Source organism: Schistocerca americana, chromosome X, assembly GCF_021461395.2.
Source record: "Schistocerca americana isolate TAMUIC-IGC-003095 chromosome X, iqSchAmer2.1, whole genome shotgun sequence".
NCBI lineage: Eukaryota > Metazoa > Arthropoda > Insecta > Orthoptera > Acrididae > Schistocerca > Schistocerca americana.
Window position 1 is genome coordinate 369,133,151 of NC_060130.1, and position 23,920 is coordinate 369,157,070.

General features: G+C 40.0%; 1 protein-coding gene across 1 annotated transcript in view; it reads left to right on the plus strand.

Annotated features, from left to right (window-relative positions):
- LOC124555150 (transforming growth factor-beta-induced protein ig-h3-like) overlaps nucleotides 1-23,920 on the plus strand; it is a 326,998-nt gene that overhangs the window by 163,370 nt on the left and 139,708 nt on the right. The window contains exon 3 of the mRNA XM_047128967.1: nucleotides 22,797-22,861. Within this exon, the coding sequence (XP_046984923.1) occupies nucleotides 22,797-22,861 (65 nt within the window). The remainder of the gene's footprint in view (nucleotides 1-22,796; nucleotides 22,862-23,920) is intronic.

Below are 23,920 nucleotides of genomic sequence, written 5' to 3' on the forward strand. Positions count from 1 at the left end.
TTGAGAGACGAGACAAACGTGTGGTTCCTGAAGAGGGGCAGCAGCCTTGTCAGTAGTTGCAGGGGCAACAGTCTGGATGATTGACTGATCTGACCTTGTAACATTAACCAAAACGGCGTTGTTGTGCTGGTACTGTGAACGGCTGAAAGCGAAAGGAAACTACAGCCGTAATTTTTCCCGAGGGCATGCAGCTTTACTGTATGGTTAAATGATGATGGAGTCCACTTGGGTAAAATATTCCGGAGGTAACATAGTCCCCCATTCGCATCTCCGGGCGGGGACTACTCAGGACGTCGTTATCAGGAGAAAGAAAACTGGCGTTCTACGGATCGGAGCGTGGCATGTCAGACCCCTCAATCGGGCAGGTAGATTGGAAAATATAAAAAGGGAAATGGATACGTTAAAGTTAGAGATAATGGAAATTAGTGAAGTTCGGTGGCAGGAGGAACAAGACTTCAGCTCATGTGAATACAGGGTTATAAATACTAAATCAAATAGTGGTAATACAGGAGTAGGTTTAATAACGAATAAAAAAAATAGGAGCGCAGGTCAGCTATTACGAACAGCATACTGAATGCTTTATTGTAGCCAAGACAGGCACGAAGCCCACGCCTACCACAGCAGCACAAGTTTATATGCCAACTATCTCCGCAGATGACGAAGAGATTGAAGAAATGTATGATGAGATGAAAGAAACTAGTCAGACAGTGAAGGGAGACGAAAATTTAATAGTTGTGGGGGACTGGAATTCGAGAGAGAAGGAAAAGTAGTAGGTGAATATGAAATGGGGGTAAGGAATGAAAGAGGAAGCCGCCTGGTAGAATTTTGCACAGAGCATAAATTAATCATAGCTAACACTTGACTTAAGAATCATGAAAGAAGTTTGCCTACATGGAAGAGACCTGGAGACACTGGAAGGCTTAAGATAGATTATATAATGGTAAGACGGAGATTTAGGAACCAGGTTTTAAATTGTAAGACATTTCCAGGGGCAGATGTGGACTCGGACAGCAATCTATTGGTTATGAACCGTAGATTAAAACTGAAGAAACTGAATAGAGGTAGAAATTTAAGGACATGGGATATGGATAAACTGAAAGAACCAGAAGATGTAGAGTGTTTCAGAGATAGAATTAGGGAACGATTGACAGGAACAGGGGAAAGAAATACAGTAGAAGAAGAATGGGTAGCTTTGAGAGATGAAATAGTGAAGGCAGCAGAGGATCAGGTAGGTAAAAAGACGCGGGCTAGTAGAAATCCTTGGGTAACAGAAGAGGTATTGAATTTCATTGATGAAAGGAGAAAGTATAAAAATGCAGTAAATGAAGCAGGCAGAAAAGGAATACAAACGTCTCAAAAATGAGATCGACAGGAAGTGCAAAATGGCTAAGCAGGGATGGCTAGAGGACAAATGTGAGGATGTAGAGGCATATATCACAAGGGGTACGATAGATACTGCCTACAGGAAAATTAAAGAGACCTTTGGAGAAAAGAGAACCACTTGTATGAATATCAAGAGCTCAGATGGAAAACCAGTTCTAAGCAAAGAAGTGAACACAGAAAGGTTGAGGGAGTATATAGAAGGTCTATACAAGGGCGATGTACTTACGGGCAGTTTTATGGAAATGGAAGAATACATAGGTGAAGATGAAATGGGAGATACGATATTGCGTGAAGAATTCGACAGAGCACTGAAATACCTATGTCGAAACAAGGCCCCGGAAGTAGACAACATTTCATTAGACTACTGATAGCCTTGGGAGAGCCAGCCTATACAAAACTCTACCGTCTGGTGAGCAAGATGTATGAGACAGGCGAAATACCCTCAGACATCAAGTAGAATATAATAATTCCAATCCCAAAGAAAGCAGGTGTTGACAGGTGTGAAAATTTTCGAACTATCGGTTTAATAAGTCACGGCTGCAAAATACTGACACGAACTCTTTACAGACGAATGGAAAAAGTGGTAGAAGCCGTCCTTGGGGAAGATCAGTTCGAATTCTGTAGAGATGTTGGAACACGTGACGCAATACTGACCATATTACTTATCTTAGAAGATAGATTAAGGAAAGGTAAACCTACGTTTCTAGCATTTGTAGACTTAGAGAAAGCTTTTGACAATGTTGACTGGAATACTCTCTTTCAAATTCTGAAGGTGGCACGGATCAAATACAGAGAGCGAAATGCTATTTACGAGTACAATTTGTACAGAGACCAGATGGCAGTTATAAGAGTCGAGGGGCATGAAAGGGAAGCAGTGGTTGGGAAGGAAGTGAGACAGGGTTGTAGCCTGGTCCCGATGTTACTCAATCTATCAATCTATATACTGAGCAAGCAGTAAAGGAAACAAAAGAAAAATTTGGAGAAGGAGTTAAAATCCATGGAGAAGAAATAAAAACTTTGCGGTTTGCCGATGAAATCGGAATTCTGTCAGAGACGTAAAAGGACCTGGAAGAGCAGCTGAACGGAATGGAAAGTGTCTTGAAAGGAGGATACAAATGAAGATCAACAAAAGCAAAACGAGGATAATGCAATGTAGTCCAGTTAAATCAGGCGATGCTGAGGGAATTAGATTAGGAAATGAGACACGTAAAGTAGTAGATGAGGTTTGCTATTTGGGAAGCAAAATAACTGATGATGGTCGAAATAGGGAGGATAAAAAATGTAGACAGGCAATGGCAAGAAACATGTTCCTTAAGAAGAGAAATTTGTTAACATCGAGTATAGGTTTAAGTGTCAATAAGTCCTGTTTGAAAGTATTTGTATGGAGTGTAGCCATGTATGAAAGTGAAACATGTACGATAAATAGTTTAGACAAGAAGAGAATAGAAGCTTTCGACATATGGTGCTACAGAAGAATGCTGAAGATTGGATGGGTACATCACGTAACTAATGAGGAGGTACCGAATAGAATTGGGGAGAAGAGGAATTTGTGGCACAACTTGACCAGAAGAAGGGATCGGTTGGTAGGACATCTTCTGAGGCATCAAGCGAACACCAACTTCGTATTGGAGGGCAGCGTGGAGGGTAAAAATCGTAGAGGGAGACCAAGAGTTGAATACACTAAACAGATTCAGAAGGATGTAGGTGCATTAGTTACTCGGAGATGAAGAGGCTTGCACAGGATAGAGTAGCATGGAGAGCAGCATCAAACCAGTCTCTGGATTGAGGACCACAGCAACAGTGTGTGACTGACCTCTCCTTACATTCAAGAAACAGAGTTGGTACTTTTTGTAGATCATACGAGTGTTATAATAAATCCCACAGAAGAGATTGTTAATGATGTTTATCAAAGAAGTAATAAGTCGTTGTCTGAAAATAGGCTCTCCCTAAATTCTGGGAAAACACATTATATTCTGTTCTGTTCAACAAATAGTTATAGCAATAATTAATGTAGCAGATGAGTAGGAGTCGGTGAGTAAGGTAGAAGGTCTCATATGTTTGGGTGCATATATTGACGAAAACTTGGACGGGAAGAAGCATATTACAGAACTTCACGAACAACGTAGAGAAAAAATCTTTTTTTAAGCATAGTTGCGTAAGTAGGACTAAAAAATTAAGTGTTCATTAATATTAACACTAATCATGCATACATATTCTGTAGACGGATTCGTTCCACATCATTTCGGTAAGAGAATCGTTCAAATGGACTATGGAATATGTAAATAACTAACTAACTCAAAATTTAAAGGCGTGTAGGTTTGTGCGACAACCTAAAGGTATAATATCCCACACATACGCTGTCACGACTGGGAGCATTTAGGCTTCTTAGCACATCAAAATAAATTCGCTGTCACCGTTACTCAACAATGACGAAAATGGTCTTCCATTGGACTGCAGTCCAGTGTATATCTTCGACTGCTCGTTACAAGCGTTCCTCCTGTTACGTTTGATGGGTGATAAATATTTGAGTGGCCGTCTCACATACACTGCCTGACAAAAAAAATGAAGCTCCCAGAAGACATGGTTGGTTGTGAAGGTAACTTCGTACATGTACACATCATCAGAGGGTATGTAAATGAATATCGCTGCAGTTCTCTGTGACAGGTCGAACGTTCACCAGAGTGCGTTAGTATTGTTCGTTTTTGGTTCTGTTACCAGACCTCGTAGGGTATATAACGGGCGTGAACAGTGTCGGATGTTGAGTGATCACTGTGAAGGACACGGAGCTGCCGCACACCAATGCGAGACTGCGCTAGCAGCACCTGACAGAGTTTGAAAGCAGCCTCATTGTGAGTCTCCATTTAGCCGGAGGGTCTAATCGTGCAATATCCAGGTCTGTGGGGAATTCAGATATGACAGTGGCCCCATGTTGGACCTATTCAAAAAAGCAGGTAAAAATTCACTTTTCGCCTTCCAGAGAGACAATCTCCACTCGCTCCAAATTAATAATATAAGTGTAGACCAGATGTGGCTTAAATTCGAAGAACTAGTATCGACAGCAATTGAGGGATTTATACCAAATAACTTAACAACCGACGGAGCTGATCTTCCTTGGTACACAAAACGGGTTAGAACACTGTTGCATAAACAACGAAACAAACATGCCAAATTTAAACAGACGCAAAATCCCCAAGATTGGCGGTCTTTTACACAAGCTCGAAATTTAGTGCCAACTTCAATGCGAGATGCTTATAACAGTTTCCACAACGAAACTTTGTCTCGAAAGCTGGCAGAAAATCCAAAGAGATTCTGGTCGTATGTGAACTATATTAGCGGCAAGAAACAATCAATGCCTTCTCTGCGCGATAGCAATGGAGATACTATCGAAGACAGTGCTGCAAAAGCAGAGTTACTAAACACAGCCTTCCGAAATGCCTTCACAAAAGAAGACGAAGTAAGTATCCACAATTCGAATCGAGACTGCCAACATGAGTAACATAGAAGTAAATATCCTTCGAGTAGTGAAGCAACTTAAATCACATAATAAAAGCAAGTCTTCTGGTCCAGACTGTATACCAATTTGGTTCCTTTCGGAGTATACTGATGCATTAGCTCCATACTTAACAATCATATACAACCGTTCGTTCGACGAAAGATCCGTACCCAAAGACTGGAAAGTTGCACAGGTCACACCAATATTCAAGAAAGGTAGTAGGAGTAATCCACTAAATTACAGGCCCATATAGTTAACGTCGATATGCAGCAGGATTTTGGAACATAAGTTGTGTCTGAACATTATGAATTACCTCGAAGAAAACGGTCTAGCCGGCCGGAGTAGCCGAGCGGTTCTAGGTGCTTCAGTCCTGCCTCGGAAATGGTCGTGTGTAATTTCCTTAGGTTAGTTAGGTTTAAGTAGTTCTAAATTCTGGGGGACTGATGACCTCAGACGTTAAGTCCCATAGTGCTCAGAGCCATTTGAACCATTTTGAAAACGGTCTATTGACACACAGACACCATGGTTTAGAAAACATCGTTCCTGTGAAACACAACTAGCTCTTTATTCACATGAAGTGTTGAGTGCTATTGACAAGGGATTTGAGATCTATTCAGTATTTCTGGATTTCCGGAAAGCTTTTGACACCGTACCATACAAGTGGCTCGTAGTAAAATTGCGTGCTTATGGAATATCTCCTCAGTTATGTGATTGGATTTGTGATTTCCTGTCAGAGAGGTCACAGTTCGTAGAAATTGACGGAAAGTCATCGAGTAAAACAGAAGTGATTTCTGACGTTCCGCAAGGTAGTGTTATAGGCCCATTTGCTGTTCCTTATCTGTATAAACGATTTGGGAGACAATCTGAGCAGCCGTCTTGGGTTGTTTGCAGATGACGCTGTCGTTTATCGACTAATAAAGTCATCGAAAGATCAAAACAAACAGCAAAACGATTTACAAAAGATATGTGAATGGTGCGAAAATTGGCAGTTGACCCTAAATAACGAAAAGTGTGAGGTCATCCACATGAGTGCTAAAAGGAACTCGTTAAACTTCGGTTACACGATAAATCAGTCTAATGTCAAAGCCGTAAATTCAACTAAATACCTAGGTATTACAATTACGAACAACTTAAATTGGAAGAAACACACAGAAAATGTTGTGGGGAAGGCTAACCAAAGACTGCGTTTTATAGGCAGGACACTTAGAAAATGTAACTGACCTACACTACGCTTGTCCGTCCTCTTTTAGAATACCTCTGCGCTGTGTGGGATCCTTACCAGATAGGACTGACAGAGTACATCGAAAAAGTTCAAAGAAAGGCAGCACGTTTTGTATTATCGCGAAATATGGGAGTGTCACAGAAATGATACAGGATTTGGACTGGAAATCATTAAAAGAATGGCGTTTTTCGTTGCGACGGAATCTTCTCACGAAATTGCAATCACCATCTTTCTCGTCAGAATGCGAAATTATTTTGTTGACACCGACCTACATAGGGAGGAACGATCACCACGATAAAATAAGGGAAATCAGAGCTCGTACGGAAAGACATAGATGTCCATTCTTTCCGCGCGCTGTGCGAGATTGGAATAATAGAGAATTGTGAAGGTGGTTCGATGAACCCTCTGCCAGGCACTTAAATGTGATTTGCAGAGTATCTACGTAGATGTAGATGTAGAAGGGAACGTGAGAGTGGGCATACTCATCGTCAAGGCTCCACTCGACCACCACAAGGGATGATCATCGTAGAGTGCATCAGGCGCATAGTAAGCCCTCACTTCTTCACCTGCCTTCCGAGAACAAGTAATGGACTTCCTGCTACGTTCTGTATCATCATGCACCGTTGGTCAGAGACTAGCAACAGCCAGACAAGGGAATTACCATCACATGCGTAGGCTGCCATTAACACCACAACGCAAACGGTTGCATTTGGAGCGGACTCGTGACCTTGAAGCATGAACTACTGGTGAATGGTGTCGCATTGCGTACAGCATGAATCGCCGTTGTGCACTATACCGGACGACCATTGACAGCTAGTATGGCGATGACCTTGCTCATACTGTCGTATTCTTTGTAAATTTTTCTCAATATTGCAATCACTGAAATAACATCACCTACTCTTTCAACCCGTGAAGCTGCGCTTCATTTCTTCGAATGATGTCTCGAGTCTTGCCTTTTGACTGAATAACAACAAAAATCAGTTGTCGATGCGTGTCGTAACTCTTGACCAGAGCTGAACGTATCTTCTCTCTATCCAACCTTAGGTTAGATATTGTTTTCATACTTCGACTTGAGGCCAATCCAGTTACCTTTGACAGGCAACCACTTAACCCCGCTGTTTAGCGTAGGTATTAACAGTTTGTGCTGTAAATTCGTATTTCCTGACTCAGCTGCCTGCCAGCCACTAGATTCCAATATATAGACTTTGTTAAAAATTGTACCTCCTTTGTAATTTCCGAGTGATTTCAGAACTCCTATGCGAATATGAAGTGTTTCTTTCGAGGTACCTAACAAATTCATCTTACCATCCTAGCCAGCAGATGAGAAATTCTCTTGGTTTTGTCATAAAAACAAAATCAAGAGTTGCGAGATTACACTGAATGCTTACTGTCTATGGTCTCCTTCCTTTCTCTAGCATTGATCCCGTTCAGTCCGGGTCAACTGTTTCGGGATTTGGAAAATTTTATTTTATCGTTGAACATTGTTGCCAGGTGCCCCTCTTGAAGTCACAGTCATCAAGGCAACCTAAGGCAGAGAATCGTGTGCACCCATTGCCTGTGAATCTGTAAATTTCGTTCTGTTCAAATGGCTCTGAGCACTATGGGACTCAACTGCTGTGGTCATAAGTCCCCTAGAACTTAGAACTACTTAAACCTAACTAACCTAAGGACGGTCTAGCGGTTCTGGCGCTGCAGTCCGGAACCGCGGGACTGCTACGGTCGCAGGTTCGAATCCTGCCTCGGGCATGGGTGTGTGTGATGTCCTTAGGTTAGTTAGGTTTAAGTAGTTCTAAGTTCTAGGGGACTTATGACCTAAGATGTTGAGTCCCATAGTGCTCAGAGCCATTTGAACCATTTTTTTTAACCTAAGCACAGCACACAACACCCAGCCATCACGAGGCAGAGAAAATCCCTGACCCCGCCGGGAATCGAACCCGGGAACCCGGGCATGGGAAGCGAGAACGCTACCGCACGACCACGAGATGCGGGCTTTCGTTCTGTTCATTATTATGTTTTAACTATTTGTGTATCGTATTCTGTGAGACGGGAATTGGGGACCACCCCAGCATTTACCTAAATGAGTGTGGGAAACCACCTAAAAATTACACTTAGGTTAACCAGTGTACCAGTCCTGGGTCGTTAATCCGCCGCGCGGGACTACCCACCTCCCTTTCACGCTAGGTAGTGCGCTGCGCATTATAATTTACGAGCATATCATTCAGTGAAGTTCGAGAATGAATCTTGTACTCATTTATTTGAAAGAGTACTCGTTCATACACAATTAGAGCGAATACCCGGGAAGAAATCTACTGACAACACTGTATCTTAGCCTCTGCTTAGATGGCACCTTGTTCTGTTTGGGTGACTGTGCTTGTAGTCATTATTAATACGTTTCTATATTCATATCGTTTTGAATGGCTTGGCTTCGTTCTTTTTTCTTCCTCACCATCCTATAGTCTCAATATGATGTTTCACATATTCTTATCTTCGCCTACTAGGTACTGTAGTGATACATTCTCAATGCTTCCAGTCTTTATTAAACTCGACGCTTGTTTTCCCTACAATTCCATACTCCAGAAATAATGTTTTTCACAAATTCTGATCTTCGCCTGTCACATACTGAATCAATACATTCCAAGTGCTTCCAGTCTTTATTACAGTCGATGCTTCTTTTCCATTTAATTTCATATTCCAGAAATAAAGTTTCTTAAACATTTCCATTAATTCAGTATTTCATACAACTGCAACTATTCGATAAATAACATTTTCATTTCCATTCTGCTTCTCGTGTCTTCCTTGTTTCACCCACCCGCTTTCTAGGTTAAAAAATCTTGCCATTCATTCTATTTTACCATTCCTAGTTTCGATGTTTTGACGGACGCTTTTCTTGTTTCCACAATTCTCCGTGAATGTTATCGTTATTTTGTTTGTCGTTAACAAATGTTCTGAGCTAAGTAGCCTCCCCATTTCACTCTTCAATTCTTCAACGGCTTTATACTTTCACCCAAAGAGCTATGTCACCAGAGTAACATATCGCTTGTGTCTGTTCGCGCTGTACTTTTATTCCTGTCCTGTTTGAAAATTTCTTTCATTTCCTTAATTGCATCATCGACATACAAGTTAAAATGTAGTTGCAATTACCTGCAATCTTGCCATACATCCTTCTCGTCACTGGCTTCTCATTATAACTTTTCTGATGTCATTGTTCCCACTTTCTTGTGGTAGATATTGTCGGTTACACGTGTTTCCGCTTAGGATTTCGATCATATTACATCACCTTACAAAGTCCAAGTGCTTTTACACTCGTAAGTCCATAAATGTTATGATGGTTTACCCAACTTTTTTCAACGTTCCTTTCAGTTCAAAGCGTACCATCACAATTTATTTTATTTTCTCTTAACTCTCTTGCAGCCAGCTGACCTTCATGTATTACGCCTTCGATTTTTCTTTCCATTCTTCTGAGTCTTATGTTAGCCATCAAGTTCCAAACCTGAAATGTCACATATATCATCCGAAGATGTTTACGTTTATCAGCTCCTGCCTTCTTCGGTAAGCTGGTGATAATTCTGGAAATCTGTTTGTAAGGCTTTTGTTCGATAGATTTTGGACACCAGCTCGAATAACTTTGACGTTGCGGTATTTCTTCTGATATCAGCGACTGCGAGTACATCTCAATGACTGCTTCTGAGTTATTTGATTTCGCATCATGCACCACTGTTAAAAAATCTGAGGCCATTATTGGTTCACCTATTTCTTTCGCATTAAACCCATCCTCCTCTATGTCATTGCGTGTCAGCTATTCTCTGGTTTTAGATATTTTGCTGCTGTCTTTATGCTGCATTTAACAGTCATTCTATTTGCGTTCCATACATTTGCATTTCATATACGTATATTTCACTGCCCGGTATTGTCGTTCAGTCTTCCTGAACACTGTGAATTTTACCACGAAAAATAACTTGCATTGCTGGCTACCCACGTAATCCTTGTACTTCAAGTATTTACTTTTTGCATCAATACATTTGCGTATTTTTAGTGTTACCCATAGCTTTTTCACTTCTAGCTTTCCTGTACCCATACAGGCGTTTACACTTTAAATTACTTTCTTCTTTGTGACATTCGCTAGCTCTTTCACTAAACTGACTTCAACTCCCTAACTCAGTCCTGTAGTCATCGTCTCGGAGAATGTCGACTTTGTCTTATTCTTTCTTAGATGATAAATGCCCCACTCCAAAGTATCAGCTCCGATACACTCTAATGAATTTAGTGATACAGCTCGTTGAATCCGTAGGCGTATCTGTATGCACTTAACAGGCAAACATTTAGTTCTCAACTCCTTATCTAATGTTTATGCGATCCACTCGATATCTTTTCGTATTAGTGTTTCATTTTCAGGTATATCTTCTTCCTTTGTGATTTTGAAGACTATATTTCTTGCAGTCATTTTTAACATATCGCAGATTTTAATTGTTTCTCCCCCTTCGTTTCGATTCTCTGTCGAATATTCTTCAATAACGTTGCCCTCGTTTTTCTCCTCTATTGTAACATTCCACATTCGGTAGTACGGTGATTCAAATCCCCGCCCAGCCATCAGTATTTAAGTTTTCGGTGGTTTCCCCAATTCGCTTGAGGCTAGTGCGAAGATGTTTCATTTGATGAGAACAAGATCGATTTCTTTCCCATCCTCTCCTAGCTAGTGCTAGTCTGTAATAACCTCGTCATCGACAGGACGTTAAACTCTATTATTCCTTTTTCATAGCATTTCAGTTAATCAAACTTACCACATTTTCGAACATCATCACACATTTTATGAAGTACTCAGTTTCCAATATAATCCCTCTGTCTCGTAATAATTAACCCGTCACATACATATAAGTCTGTTCAGCTGTTATTGCCGAAGATTTTTTCCAATACTGAAAAGATTAATTCCTCACTGTGTTGCTTATAGTAACTCACTCCGTTTGCCATATTGCTATTCATTACGAAGCTACCACTGTTTTACTAACTGCAATACTGTTGTTATTACCCTATAGTCTCCTGCTGAGAAGTACCTGTACATTCTCCGTTTTACGTTGCTAAACCCCACTGAATCTAATTTCATCATATTCATGCCGTTATGGAGGGTGAGTCTTAATTTTTAAAACCTCCGAAGTGCTGTAGATGACGCTGAGATAAGCAATTTAATATAAGATACATGCCGGGAAATACCCCAGGAGTGGAGGAGAAATGTTGAACATGTGACGTCACCAGATGACGTACCTCGCTACAAGTGCAGCTGTTGAGCCTGTAGGTCTGAAGCACCTGATCGTCCCACCCCAAGTCAAGTATTCAGGTCGGTGTCGCTCTAAGCCTACGGATGCGACTTTAGCACCTCGGGCTCGGGTTTCGATACTTGTTTCTGGCAGTCAGTATTTTTTCACTGCGTTCGACACTTATATGTCGACATTGAGGTAAGATTTATTATTTTATTTACCGGGCTCACGATCTCCACAGGTTAATTGCAAAGTACAGTACAACAGAAACCTACGTATTGCGTCAGAAGTAAAGCTTCCGAGTTGCATCGTTAGCAGTAAATGATCTATCCTTTCTTTGCTAAATAATATCTGTAAACAAAAAAAAGGCGAAAGGAAAGAAACACAAAAGAAGAATAGCTTTTACTTGGTTACAGAGAGGACAATAATTTTGCAACTTATAGGTTCTCAACAAATCACATTTACAAAAGGAGTTCGAAATCTGCGCCGTTTGCTGGAATGCAAGTACTACATCGCTCAGTCATCCCTTCACACCCGAGCTCAACCACTACACGTGCGGCGAAGTACGTCATCCGACGACGTGACGAAACGAAACTTCGGGGGTTGGATGTTGTGTGATGTTTTCAGTCATTATAACATAGAATCAAATTTACAACCATCTTTGCCATAGGAGCTCATTTATCAGTACGACGTAACACTCCTTCCAGCCTGTATGCGTGCGTTGATTTGCTTGGGAAGAATGTCATGAACCTGTTATGTCCTCTCCTGAGGCAAGCTGGCCCACAACTGTTGTAACTGATCCTTGGAATCTTGGGGATACTAGCACTGGGACTGAGATTACGTCCGAGCTGGTCCCGCACATGATCTATCGGGGACACATCTGGCAATCTTGCTGGCCACGGGGCTGCCTCAGCATCACTCCGACATGTCGTAGAGACGCGTGCCATTTTTGGACGAGCATTATCCTGTTGAAAAATAGCTCCTCGATACTGTCGCATGGGAGGACGCACGAGGACACAGGGTATAGGTGACTTACAGTTGCGCCATCAGAGTTTTCTCAGTCATTAGCAGCTGTGACCTGATGTAATATTCGATGACTCGCCACACTATGACGCCATGTGTAACACAGCTGTGCCTCTCCAAAACATTGAAAAATGGGGCGTCTACTCAGGTCGTCGCCATAATGCTTCCCGGTTACAGCACCACTCTAAACGCAACCGTTGGTGATGCAGTGCTAGTGGCAACCTGCTCATGGGACGGTAATTCCCTAGTCTGGCTGCTGTTAGTTTTCGACCAGTGGTGCGAGATGACACAGAATGTCACAAGCAGTTGATTACTTGTTCTCTGATGGCAGGCCCAGATGCGAACGGTTTACAATATGCTTGGTGCGCAATACGACGATCCTTCTTTGTGGTGGTCAGATGTGGTCGAACCTGACGTACCCATGCTGTCCAACACTGAGCCGCTGACACATCTGAATGTCTCACAAATCTCGATATTCCTCGATTTGACTAGCTGTCGAATGGAGAACTACAATGAGAACCCTTTCAGTATCTGTAAGGTGCTGATAACGCTACCTCACAGAGTGCGTGGTATCTCCGCGTCCTTCACGGTAAGAGCTCAACATCTGATGCTGTCCATGACCTTTATATACTCTACCAAGTCTGTTACAATATTAAACAAGGACAACACAAATCAACTTGGTGGCCGTTCTGCATGTCGTAGACAATTGCAACTCAAATTGTTTATATACCCACCGACGTTTTGTGCATGTACAAAGCTACACTGACATCAACTCATGTCTTTTCGGTGCTTCACTTATTTTATGGAAGTTTTCTATCTAGGAACATTTATTGATGTGAAAATATTTATTTAGTTAGTCTGACAAGAAACACTCACTGTAGTAGTGACATTTGCTTGTTTGTAGAAAAGACTGCTTGCAATCGAGATGGCAACCACATAGATTAAATCAACTCTATGTATGCTAGAAACGATATTACAGTATTTCATTTTTATAAAAATTATTTTTAACGAGGAAATTGATGAAAGTGAAATAAATTACGCTACACTCACTCGTAGATCACAGTGTGGAAGAATGCCATGAATCGTCACATTTAGAAGCATTTTTAATAGTTGGTATCCACTGAATTCACGTACTCGTTGCAAAAGACCCGTAGTTTTCGAGTATTCTTCTGTATTAAGCACTGACTACACTTTGACTTTCCCCTGGAATAGTCCAAATTATGTGAGATTTCACTGCATGGACACCAAGAATAAATAGTTTTGGGTCCATTGTTGTGTTGTTTGGTCAGTTATTATGTAGTGCTTCATCTTTTGGCACGCTTACTTCGAATATTAACCTTTTCGTGTACGTCAAAATTTTGCTGATGGTTCTTCGTTTCCCCATCACGTAATTGTCGAAGCGCTCGAGCAACACAAAATAGCATCCATTTGTGAGCGTGATGTGCCTGCACCAGGGCTCAGAAATTCTGTATACTATTAGGTTCTTATGAATCCTTCCGTTACTTTATCATTCACGAACGTTCACTACCTACTGCCCGACAAGGGCAGTTTTTATACGTTCTGGGTTGCACGATGATTCATCGCTGAGTACATACATTCGTAATGGACAAAGGCTTCTTTCAGACTTACTCACTTGTTATCTTCATCATTAGTCCAGTCGCACACTGGGCGTGTGTGTTGTTAGAGATTTAAACCCCCGCACGGCAATCCTGATCTAGATTTTCCATGGGTTCTCTAAATCGCTTCCGACGAATATCAGTATAGTACTTTAACTAACCCATGACTGAATTCCTGCTTCAGTGGTATCTAACTGAGAGTTTGCAACGTCCCTATTTATCCTCTATTCGCCATCCTGGTCGTCTAAATGTTACCTGTAGTAGTGAATGCAGCACAGAAGATTCTTAGTTCATTTTCGGTCAGATAGTGTGGCTATACGCACAAATCCTCTCCGTTCCAACTATGTAATAATTACTATGACCCCCTCAAATCCTGCCTTTCTTCTTTCTGATCTGTTCATCTTCCTGGGAAACACTGATATTCGTAGTATGCTTCTTTCCTTAGCGCGTCGAGTTAATCTCATTGGTTGGAAAGTTTGCGCATTTGTCGTCCATGTCCAGTAATCGTCCGTTCCGCGAATCGTAGGAGGAAGTGACAGTGGCTCACAAACTACCCTCCGTCACACACCATAAGGTGGCTTGCGAAGTGTAGATGTAGATGTCTCACTGCCATAGGCTGTAACTCAGAGTATGTGCTGGGTACTGACTTTATTATTTAAGCAAACGGTAAATTCACTTTTAAGTCGGCAGTTCCCAAGTGAATCTTTTTTTTTTTTATTTATTTATTTTGGTCTCCAACCGCTCGCTCTTTTCAGGTAGCTTAAGTAACTGACTTGTTGAAAAGCTCATTACCACCGTTGTAAGGCTTAACTGTCATCCTTTAAGCATACTGGTATGTTTTAGGTCTAAATGTACTTAATTTTCTGGTCTACTCTCACACTGTCCCATTTCAGTTCATTCATTCTTCATTGAAGATCTTGCTTATTACAAGCAAACAAAATAATGATATCTACAGACTGAAAATTGTTTAAGTAAGATTCGCTGGTGCAAACACTTTCTTTGCCCTAACATAGAGATTCGTAACATTTCTCTTAAGACTGCAGTACATGCACTCCCTAATTGCTTTCAAATTCTTTACTCTCTTGGTCTAACGGGGTAAGTAAAGCAAGGGAAATTACTGTTTAATACCCGTAGACAACGAGGTCATTGGGAGCAGAGAAAACGTTTCTATAGCACCAGGAAAGGAAAGGAAAATGGTAGCGCGCTTTCAAAAGAACCACTCCCACTTTCGCCGTAAACGATTAAGGCGAAAGTACAGCCTGAATGGCCTACTGAAGATTTGAACACCACTACTTCCCAGTGACTTGACCACTACTCACCTCGCTCTGAGGATGCGATTCCCCGTTTCTCAAATATTGTCAGCATGTATTCTGTTGAAGGGTGGCAAATAACGTTGTTAGAACCATAAGTTCCACATGAAGTGGCAACACCCACTCGTTGCTTCTGTTACATCGTTTAAAACTTGTGATTATACCATTGAGCTTCTCAGTTTTTTGTAACCAACTTGATTTCTGCTCTAGGTAAAGTATGGTGTATTTCTTGTTGTCATTTAGTGAGAAATTGGGTAAAACTTGTATTCAACTAACAGAAAGTTAATTACCTCACACATCTTCAACCTTTTGTTTCTCATGTATTACACGAGTTGATAATAATGGAAGTTTACTGCAATGACTTTGCAGCTAATTGAAAACAGTTGTCAGTTACGGTGGTCTTCTAAATATGGTGTACGATCTCCTTATGAAAACTTACTGTAATTAATTCTGAGTGTTTTCCCTTGTTTTTATCTTCCGCGTAGTTACCTCGACCTTCCCAGAAGACTTTCCTTCCCCAGTGATGAGACTGTCGCTATCTACTTTTATCCAATATTTTACTGATACACTCGTCCTATTGCCTGTATTTGGTTTTGATGGTTAAAACGTGAACAATGTTCTGGAGATATCTTCGAACACTTTCAAATTCGCTTCCCTTTGGACGTAATGGTGTCATATGACGTCCATCAACTATAGCTGCCTATTTTGATTTCTTCGTACTTCCGCATTTGAGATTGTCTCTGTCGTGGTCTCTTCACTACATTTTCCGGTGTCATCAACTAAGAGTATCAAAAGAGTTTTGGAAGGTTCAAATTGCTCTGAGCACTATGGGGCTTAACATCTGAGGTGAACAGTCCTCGAGAACTTAGAACTACTTAAACCTAACTAACCTAAGAACATCACACACATCCATGACCAAGGCAGGATTCGAACCTGCGACCGCAGCAGTCGTGCGGTTCCGGACTGAAGCGCCTAGAACCGCTCGGCCACAGCAGCCGGCTTTATGCGGTATAAATCTTCGATACAATGCCTCTTGGATTACGTAACACTTCGGCTTTCTTGGTTACGGGAGCACCGACCACACAAGCAACAACTATTTGCCCACATTCGAATTCGAATTTATTTAGCTCTTACTCGTATTTATGCAGTCATACCCACAGAGAACACTGTTGCGAATAACTGACACTTGGAACGTACTGAGCGCACGTGGTCAAACAGCTGCAGGCTCGTAATGGCAACAACCGAATGAAAAGAGTCGATTCAGTTCATTATCTTGTAGTTCTGCATATTGATGGAATTATTCATTCACTCTTTTCAGTGAAACCAGTCTGTGGGAGCAACTGGATAAAAACAATCGACATAGCGTATTATAGTTTCCAATATTGACTGAATTATTGATTTTAGGTTTTCTGTCAAGTAAAATGACTGTTTAGTTTTTCAGTTGACTACCCATTAATTCTTCTGAGTGAAACCAGTCTGTAGTACTTTTATTAGTTGAACTTAAGCAGTGATATACAACTGGGGTACGCGTACCCTCGGAGGGTTCATTTAATTATGTACTATAAAGACTAATTCTTTTTTTCATCATTTAAAATAATTAATGCATTGCTGGGGATGAAGATGCTCCAGATGTAATTAACATGTAAGTAATTAAGCTGATGTATCGTTGGTGCTACAGAATTGAGCATTAAAGTTTCAAACAAAATTTTAGCGACTGTTTGCATTCCGTTTTACTGAAAAGATGTCATGATGTCCATTAATTAAAAATCATTTGAAGCTAGCCCTTAAACGCTTATTGAACCATATATTTGTGTGGAAGGTAAATATATTGTGCAGAAGAGTTACGTTACCGGGCTACATACGTACAAATCATACTCATGCACACAGCACGCCTGATAACATTTTACAGCCTTTAAAAAGTAGCAGGTATAGTATTCCACGGGCATGACGAAGTACTATTCTCATTCATATTTTCGTACTTCAGTTTCACAGTTAGCCTATCTTAATCCATCACTGTAAACAGTGTTGCCAACCCCCTACGGACCGCTGGGAGCGACGTGTTACGTCACCTGCGCTGGCGCGCAGGGTAGCAGGAGCAGCGGGGAGGTGGCGCCTGTCATCCACTGGTTGCAGCCACCTGTTGCTCTAGCTCGACTCCCTACCCACTACTTCCTGCGTTCGGCTGCTATCCTGGCCGACAAGGAGACTATAGTCTAAGATCCTGTAGTAAAATATATATAATTTATACAATATAATGTCTATAATAAATATACAAAACGTACTAGGGATGCCGCTCCACATCCCTGCCCAGCTGTTTCTGATTAAAACTGTTTAGTTTAATTATTTCGATATTTACACTTGTGCAGATTCTTTAAAACATCAGCAACAATCAAGACATAAAGAAAACCCTGAAATAATTACCTTTTTCCAGGCAATAATGAAAGGTTGCTAGGAGAAAATAGGTATGCGTGTAGGAGTAAATTACCTTCATCGAGTTTCCTTATACAATAATATACACAATGTAGGTACTTTTACTGCGAACACGATGGTACAGGGTTTCCTTAGCAAAACTGGGACTAGTACTGCTGTGGCTTAGGTTGCAGTAACAGAGAAACACTGAACGTACAAATCTATGCGACAGAGAAAGACGCAGAATAGTAGCTGTGTGTGAGTCGCCGAGTAAAGGAAAGAGGGCATGCTCTTTTCTCCGTGTAACCAGACTCCAAGATAATGAATCGCGAAACTTCCACAGTTTTCTTGCAACCGCTACTGCAGCGCTGCCAACCGACTGGAGTGTAATAAACACTCTGTCAAATGATTGTGTATTGTATTTATTTAGTGTAGAAGCACGCTCAAAACGCAAATCTACACTCAGTGTTCAACGTTTTAAAGTACCTAATAATTTCCACTATATAAATTCACAATATACTAATAATAAGAAATATTCACTCACCTTTCATATTTTATGTATTTATTTATAAAATAGGGTCAATAAATGAAGAAAATAAATCAACACCTTAAAAACCTATCAGCACATTTGTTGTAACAGAAACAATATAGTACAATTTAAAATACAAAGATTTCAAATACTAATATTTATTCAGAATCTGAATACTGAAATACTGAAATACTTAAATCAAATTCTGAGGGATTGTCATCATTACTATCCCTGTGTGTAACCCGTAAAATTGCAGCCACAAGATTCAGGCTGTAGATTTACAATAAGGGTCGGTAGCATTAAGCCACATTGAATTTACATATATAGTGCGTAAAATTTTTTGTTTAACGATTTCCAGTACGGTGGTATTATATTTGAATTGAAGATTTTAATTTTTTAATATATTCCTCATTACCTTTTTAGTTTGAATAATTCGTTTGGAACATACGAAATTTTGCGTCGTTAACACTTTCGTACTGCTTTATGCCACACATAAAAGCAGTAGACTCCTGAACCAATTTACATTTTTCGTCAAACGTCGATGTCATCTGTAAATGACACAAAACTTGTTTTGCAGATTTTTGCAAGAAATTGAAAGGCTGTGACTTTTCCTGTATTGCAGAAAGCAGAGCTGTAATCACAGCTTGTAAATGCGTCGAATGCTGGTAAACTTAGACATAATGGGGTTCCAACATCGATGCTAATTCTGCGCAGTTGATACAATTAATATGTTCATTGTTTTTTTGTCTTAGGTGCTGAACCTGCCAACCAAATTTCAGACTCAGAGACTTTATGCATATTGGCCAGCAAAATTATTAAAACATCAGTATCAGAGAATTTTACTAAAATTTTTGAACTTAGTGGCATTTTGCTAATATGAATAATAATCCCCATATCCACTTCTTCATCAATTTCTTCAGTTTTCACGAAATTATTTTCTTTATTTGATAAGAGTACCTGTGACTTCCAACGGCTATAAATACTTCCTTAGTTTGCATTATTGATGCCAAATAGTCATTCTCCCAGTAATTGGCTAATAACTGTACCAAAGCCTTCTTAAAACGATAATTCTTAAGGCATCCAAAAAATCAGTATATCTGGGTTGTAAAGATTCTGTAATTCTATAAGTAATATCAAATCCTTGTCGATTTTGACGTTTAGACTTCAGTACTGCCTCTTTATTTTTATTCACCTGAGCTCTGGAGGTGCATTGTGATGCGGAATTAAAAATTCTGTCTCGTAATATCGGTTTCTCAAATTTTCCCGTAACGAAGTAGCTTTTAGATATAAAACTTAACTTTTGTTAACCTCCAGCTGACTTAGCAGCTAGCAAGAAATCAGTAACAGCGGATGCTGCTGCTTTACCTGTAGAAATGTTAAATAAAACCTATTTATCGACACTACTATCAAATGGATATGTTATTTTTAATCGTTATAATAATTTTTGTCCTTTTTATCCTGATTTTTTGCAAAGAATATGTCTCATCTTGTTGTGACAAAGCAATATTCTTCTTGACAGCAGTCAATATTTTCGTTCTCATACTATAGCTGATTGTGAGAGTCCATCTTTGACGCGAACTTATGGAGTCGATGGTAAGTTTATTAGCTGAGTGTAGATATGGGTTTTGAGGGTGCTTCTACCCTCCAATACACAATCATTTCGCAGTGTGTTTAGACATTCAAATCGTTTGGCGGTGCTGCAGTAGAAGTTACAAAAAAACTGTGGGAATTTCGCGAGTCATTATCTTGGACTCGACACGACAAGCTCTCGTACTCAGTTACTGAAACTTGAAACTGCAGCAACCCTAAAGTAGGCCCAGTTTTTCTGAGGCAATGCTATGCTGTCGTGTTTGCAACAAAGTTATCTACATTTTACGTATGATTGTATAAGGAAACTCAATGAGAACAATTTACTCTTACAAGTGTGCCTGTTTGCTCCTAGCTACATCCATTATTGAGGGGAAAAAAGACAGGCAACCTTACTTTAGTTTTTATTTACATCTTTTACTCCTCGTTGATGGTAATTAAAAAAACTACATGAGAGCAAATAGCGAAAAACATTTAATTAAACAATCCTTAATTAAAACAGCGGTGCAGCGACATGGGGCGGCAATCCTATCGCGTTTTGTTTATTTATTCTTTATAATATATTAAATATACGTTTTATTAGGAAACTCGATGAGGGAAGGTTGGCTTAAGTCGAGATCTTAGACTACTAGCTGTGTTCCGTTTTGCGCAGCAGGTACGTAAATTGCCGGAGAAGGGGGAGAAGGAGGGGAAGGGGGAAGGAGCCGTTATAAGTTCTTTTTTATCATAAAACTTATGAAAAGTCCGTATTTTACAACTGAATTTATTTCTGTTTACCAGGTATGTTTCGCCGGTTCATGTTAGGCATCTTCAGTGGTCTATAATATACAAAAAGATTATTTACTTATAAATATCTTGATATTAGATATGTGGTGATTTTTTGACAGTTTTGTTTAATTCTAGCTATTTCTATTTATACTTATGTGGCTGTATTTTTTTACTTACATTCCATACAGTTATGAATAGAAACAGATTTAAACAAAACCGCCACGAAGCTGTAAAAAATCTCATAACAAGATATGTGTAACTAAATAATCTTCTTACATATTATAGACCACTGAAGATGCCTAACATGAATAGGCGAAACGTGTCTGGTTCACAGAAAAAAGATTCATCTGGATAAGACGGAATTTTTATTATTTTTTTTATTGAGATTTTTCTCTATACAAAGATTTTTCTCCAACATAACAAATACACGGAAATTATTACATCTGTTACATAAGATCTTAATTTATCTCCTCAGGATGTCCCTCCAGGTGTTTCGATTTTATATATCTTCTTCCTCTGCGCAAAGTCTTCCCACTGTTAATCATACATTGTAGAGCTAGGTGATCATAAGGCGTCCTCTTTTCTTTCCCTCCGGTTCCCATTCCAGGATCATTTTCGGAATTCTAGCTTCCTCAGTTCTTCTTGCATGCCCGTACATTTGTAATTTCCTTTTATCCATCACATCATGTATTCTTTCTCTTACTTTCATTCTCTTCATTGTTTCGTCGTTTCTTACTTTCTCTTTTCTAGAAATTCTTGCTGATCTCTAGGAGTCCATTTCTACTGCTTGCAGCTTTTTATGTGTTTCAGATTAGTAATCCAAGTCTCCACTCCGCACATAACTATGCTCTCTAGTATCGATTTATATGATTTTTTGTTTTGTTTTGGTTTATTACATTTCTGCTCCATAAGACTGAGTTGAGCATCCCAGTGACCTTCCTTCCACTGGCAATCTTTTATTAATTTCTACCTCTGATGATCCCTTCATCTCTAAAATGGATCCCAAATAACAGAAAGTATTGACCTTCTAATTTTCATTCCCTCTATGAATAAGACATCTGGATCATTAGTGAGGTATTCTGTTTTGTGGTAAATAATCTTCAATCCCCAGTTTCTGTATTCCATTGCTAATTGGTTACATATATAATCTTTGCTATAACTACTTGATCATCAGCAAATAATAGGTGATGCAGATAAACTCCCTCTGTAATTCATAGCCCCATCCCATTGCATTTACGAGACTATGTATTAAGATTGATGTCTGTATCGATTTTAAATAATGTTGGTGTAACGGGGCAGCCTTGTAACAGACCATTGCTTGTTCTAAATTTCAGTGAAAGTGTGCTACCAATTTTCACTTGACATATGTTACCTTTATACATTTCTTGTACTATTTTAATTAAAGTATCCCTTATGTTTGTCGTATGTAATGCTCTCAAAAGTAGTTTGCTTGGGACAGTGTCATATGCTTTTTGTAAATCTATGAAATTTAATCCTATGTTTTTTTTATTTTCGCTATGTTTCTCTAAGATATGTCGTAATGTAAAAATATGGTCTAGGCATGATCTACCAGCTGTAAAACCACATTGTTCTTCCTGCGTTTTAATTTTTTTTTCCGGCTTATTTTCCCAAAACTTCTCATTAATGTGTTTATAACACAAATTGCTCGATAATTCGAGCATCTTTTGCGATCTTTTTTCTTAAAAATAGTATTAATATCGCCCAGCTTCATTTCCTTGGGTATTGTATCTCCACGTAACATTTTATTGAACAACCGCGTTAATAGTTTCACTATTTCGTCACCACCATATTTTAAAAGCTTCGGATTGATACTGCCTGGTCCAGGTGATTTGCCATTCTTTCCTGTTCTTAATACCTTACTCACCTCTCTTTCTAAAACTTGGATCTTCTCCCCTCCCTGTTTCTTTCCTTCCACTTTTCCTTCCTCTGGATACTCTTCTCTATCCTCATTTTATAACTTTCGGAAATATTCTTCCCGTTATTGTCCGTACTAACCCCCGCCTCTCCTCTCTCCTCCCCCTTCTCCCCCCCCCCCCCCCCCCAATTCTGGCATCGTACTCAGCGTTATACCTGTCAGCAGAATTGCGTACTAAAGCCTCTAACCAGCGTCATATATCACAGAACAAAAGCAAAACATCTATAATGAAAGTGCAGAGTATGAGCAAAGGCTGTGTTGTGTTTTGCAGGGTGATCCGCTACGAGTGCTGTGAAGGCTACCAGCAAGTCGCCCGCGAGCCAGGCTGCGCAGGAGGTAAGCCGCGTTTCTTACTATCATCTCTTATCTTCCGATTTCAGCCAGTGTTAACTTTTACTTTTACACTGCTTATTGATTATTTAAGCTCATACGAAAAATTTAACTTACTACAGTCACATACATTCTTGGTATGCCTTATTAGGCAATGAAGGCTTTCACGACCGGATGGTACTCTTGTTGATAATTCTTCCGGGTTATAAGGCCGTGGTCCATGGAATACTTATATTCCTAACGTTTCATCCAATACTACGTTGGACATCCTCAGAGGTATGGCTGGTCCTGTTGAGTCCTGCCGACTGACGAGTCGGGCGTCGGAGAGCGGCCTAAATACCGAGGGAAGGGGGCGTGGTCTAGCTTGCACACAGTAGCAGAGAGAAAACTAGTCAAAGATAAAATGTAACTATCGATAATAGTCCGTCATAGATAAAAATCACTTATCGATTCTGTAACGCCACTGTCCATATCTCGCTTAATTTCAAGGCCTCTTCTCTTCTATTAAAATTATCTTCATGTTTATAAATTTCAATAGCCTCCCTATACAGTCGTGGATAAAGTTCGTGGTAGCACTTAAAACTGTAGTTTCAGAAAACTTAACTACATGGTCTCCGGACTGAAGTGCATGTTCCGCATTATCTATTTTACCCAGTCGGAAAAAAGTTTTGTGCTCCTTTACCCTCGTATTCACACTTCTTTTCGTAGTAACAATATAGACCTTGCCACAGGTACACGGAGTTTTATACACACCGCTAGATGATAATGGTGGCCTTCTGTCTTTAACAGGACGAAGTACTTGTCCTATTTTTCTGGTAGGTTTGAATACCGGTTTCACTTTATGTTTCAGCAAGACCTAATTACAGCACGCCAAAGGACAAGGATGGTACACAACAATGGAAGAACACGGTGTCTTTACCTTTCATTAGTGAGGTTACAGATCGAATCGGCAAAATTTTGCTGAAACATAAAGTGAAACCGGTATTTAAACCTACCAGAAAAATAGGACAAGTACTTCGTTCTGTTAAAGATAGAAGGCCACCATAATCATCTAGCTGTGTGTAT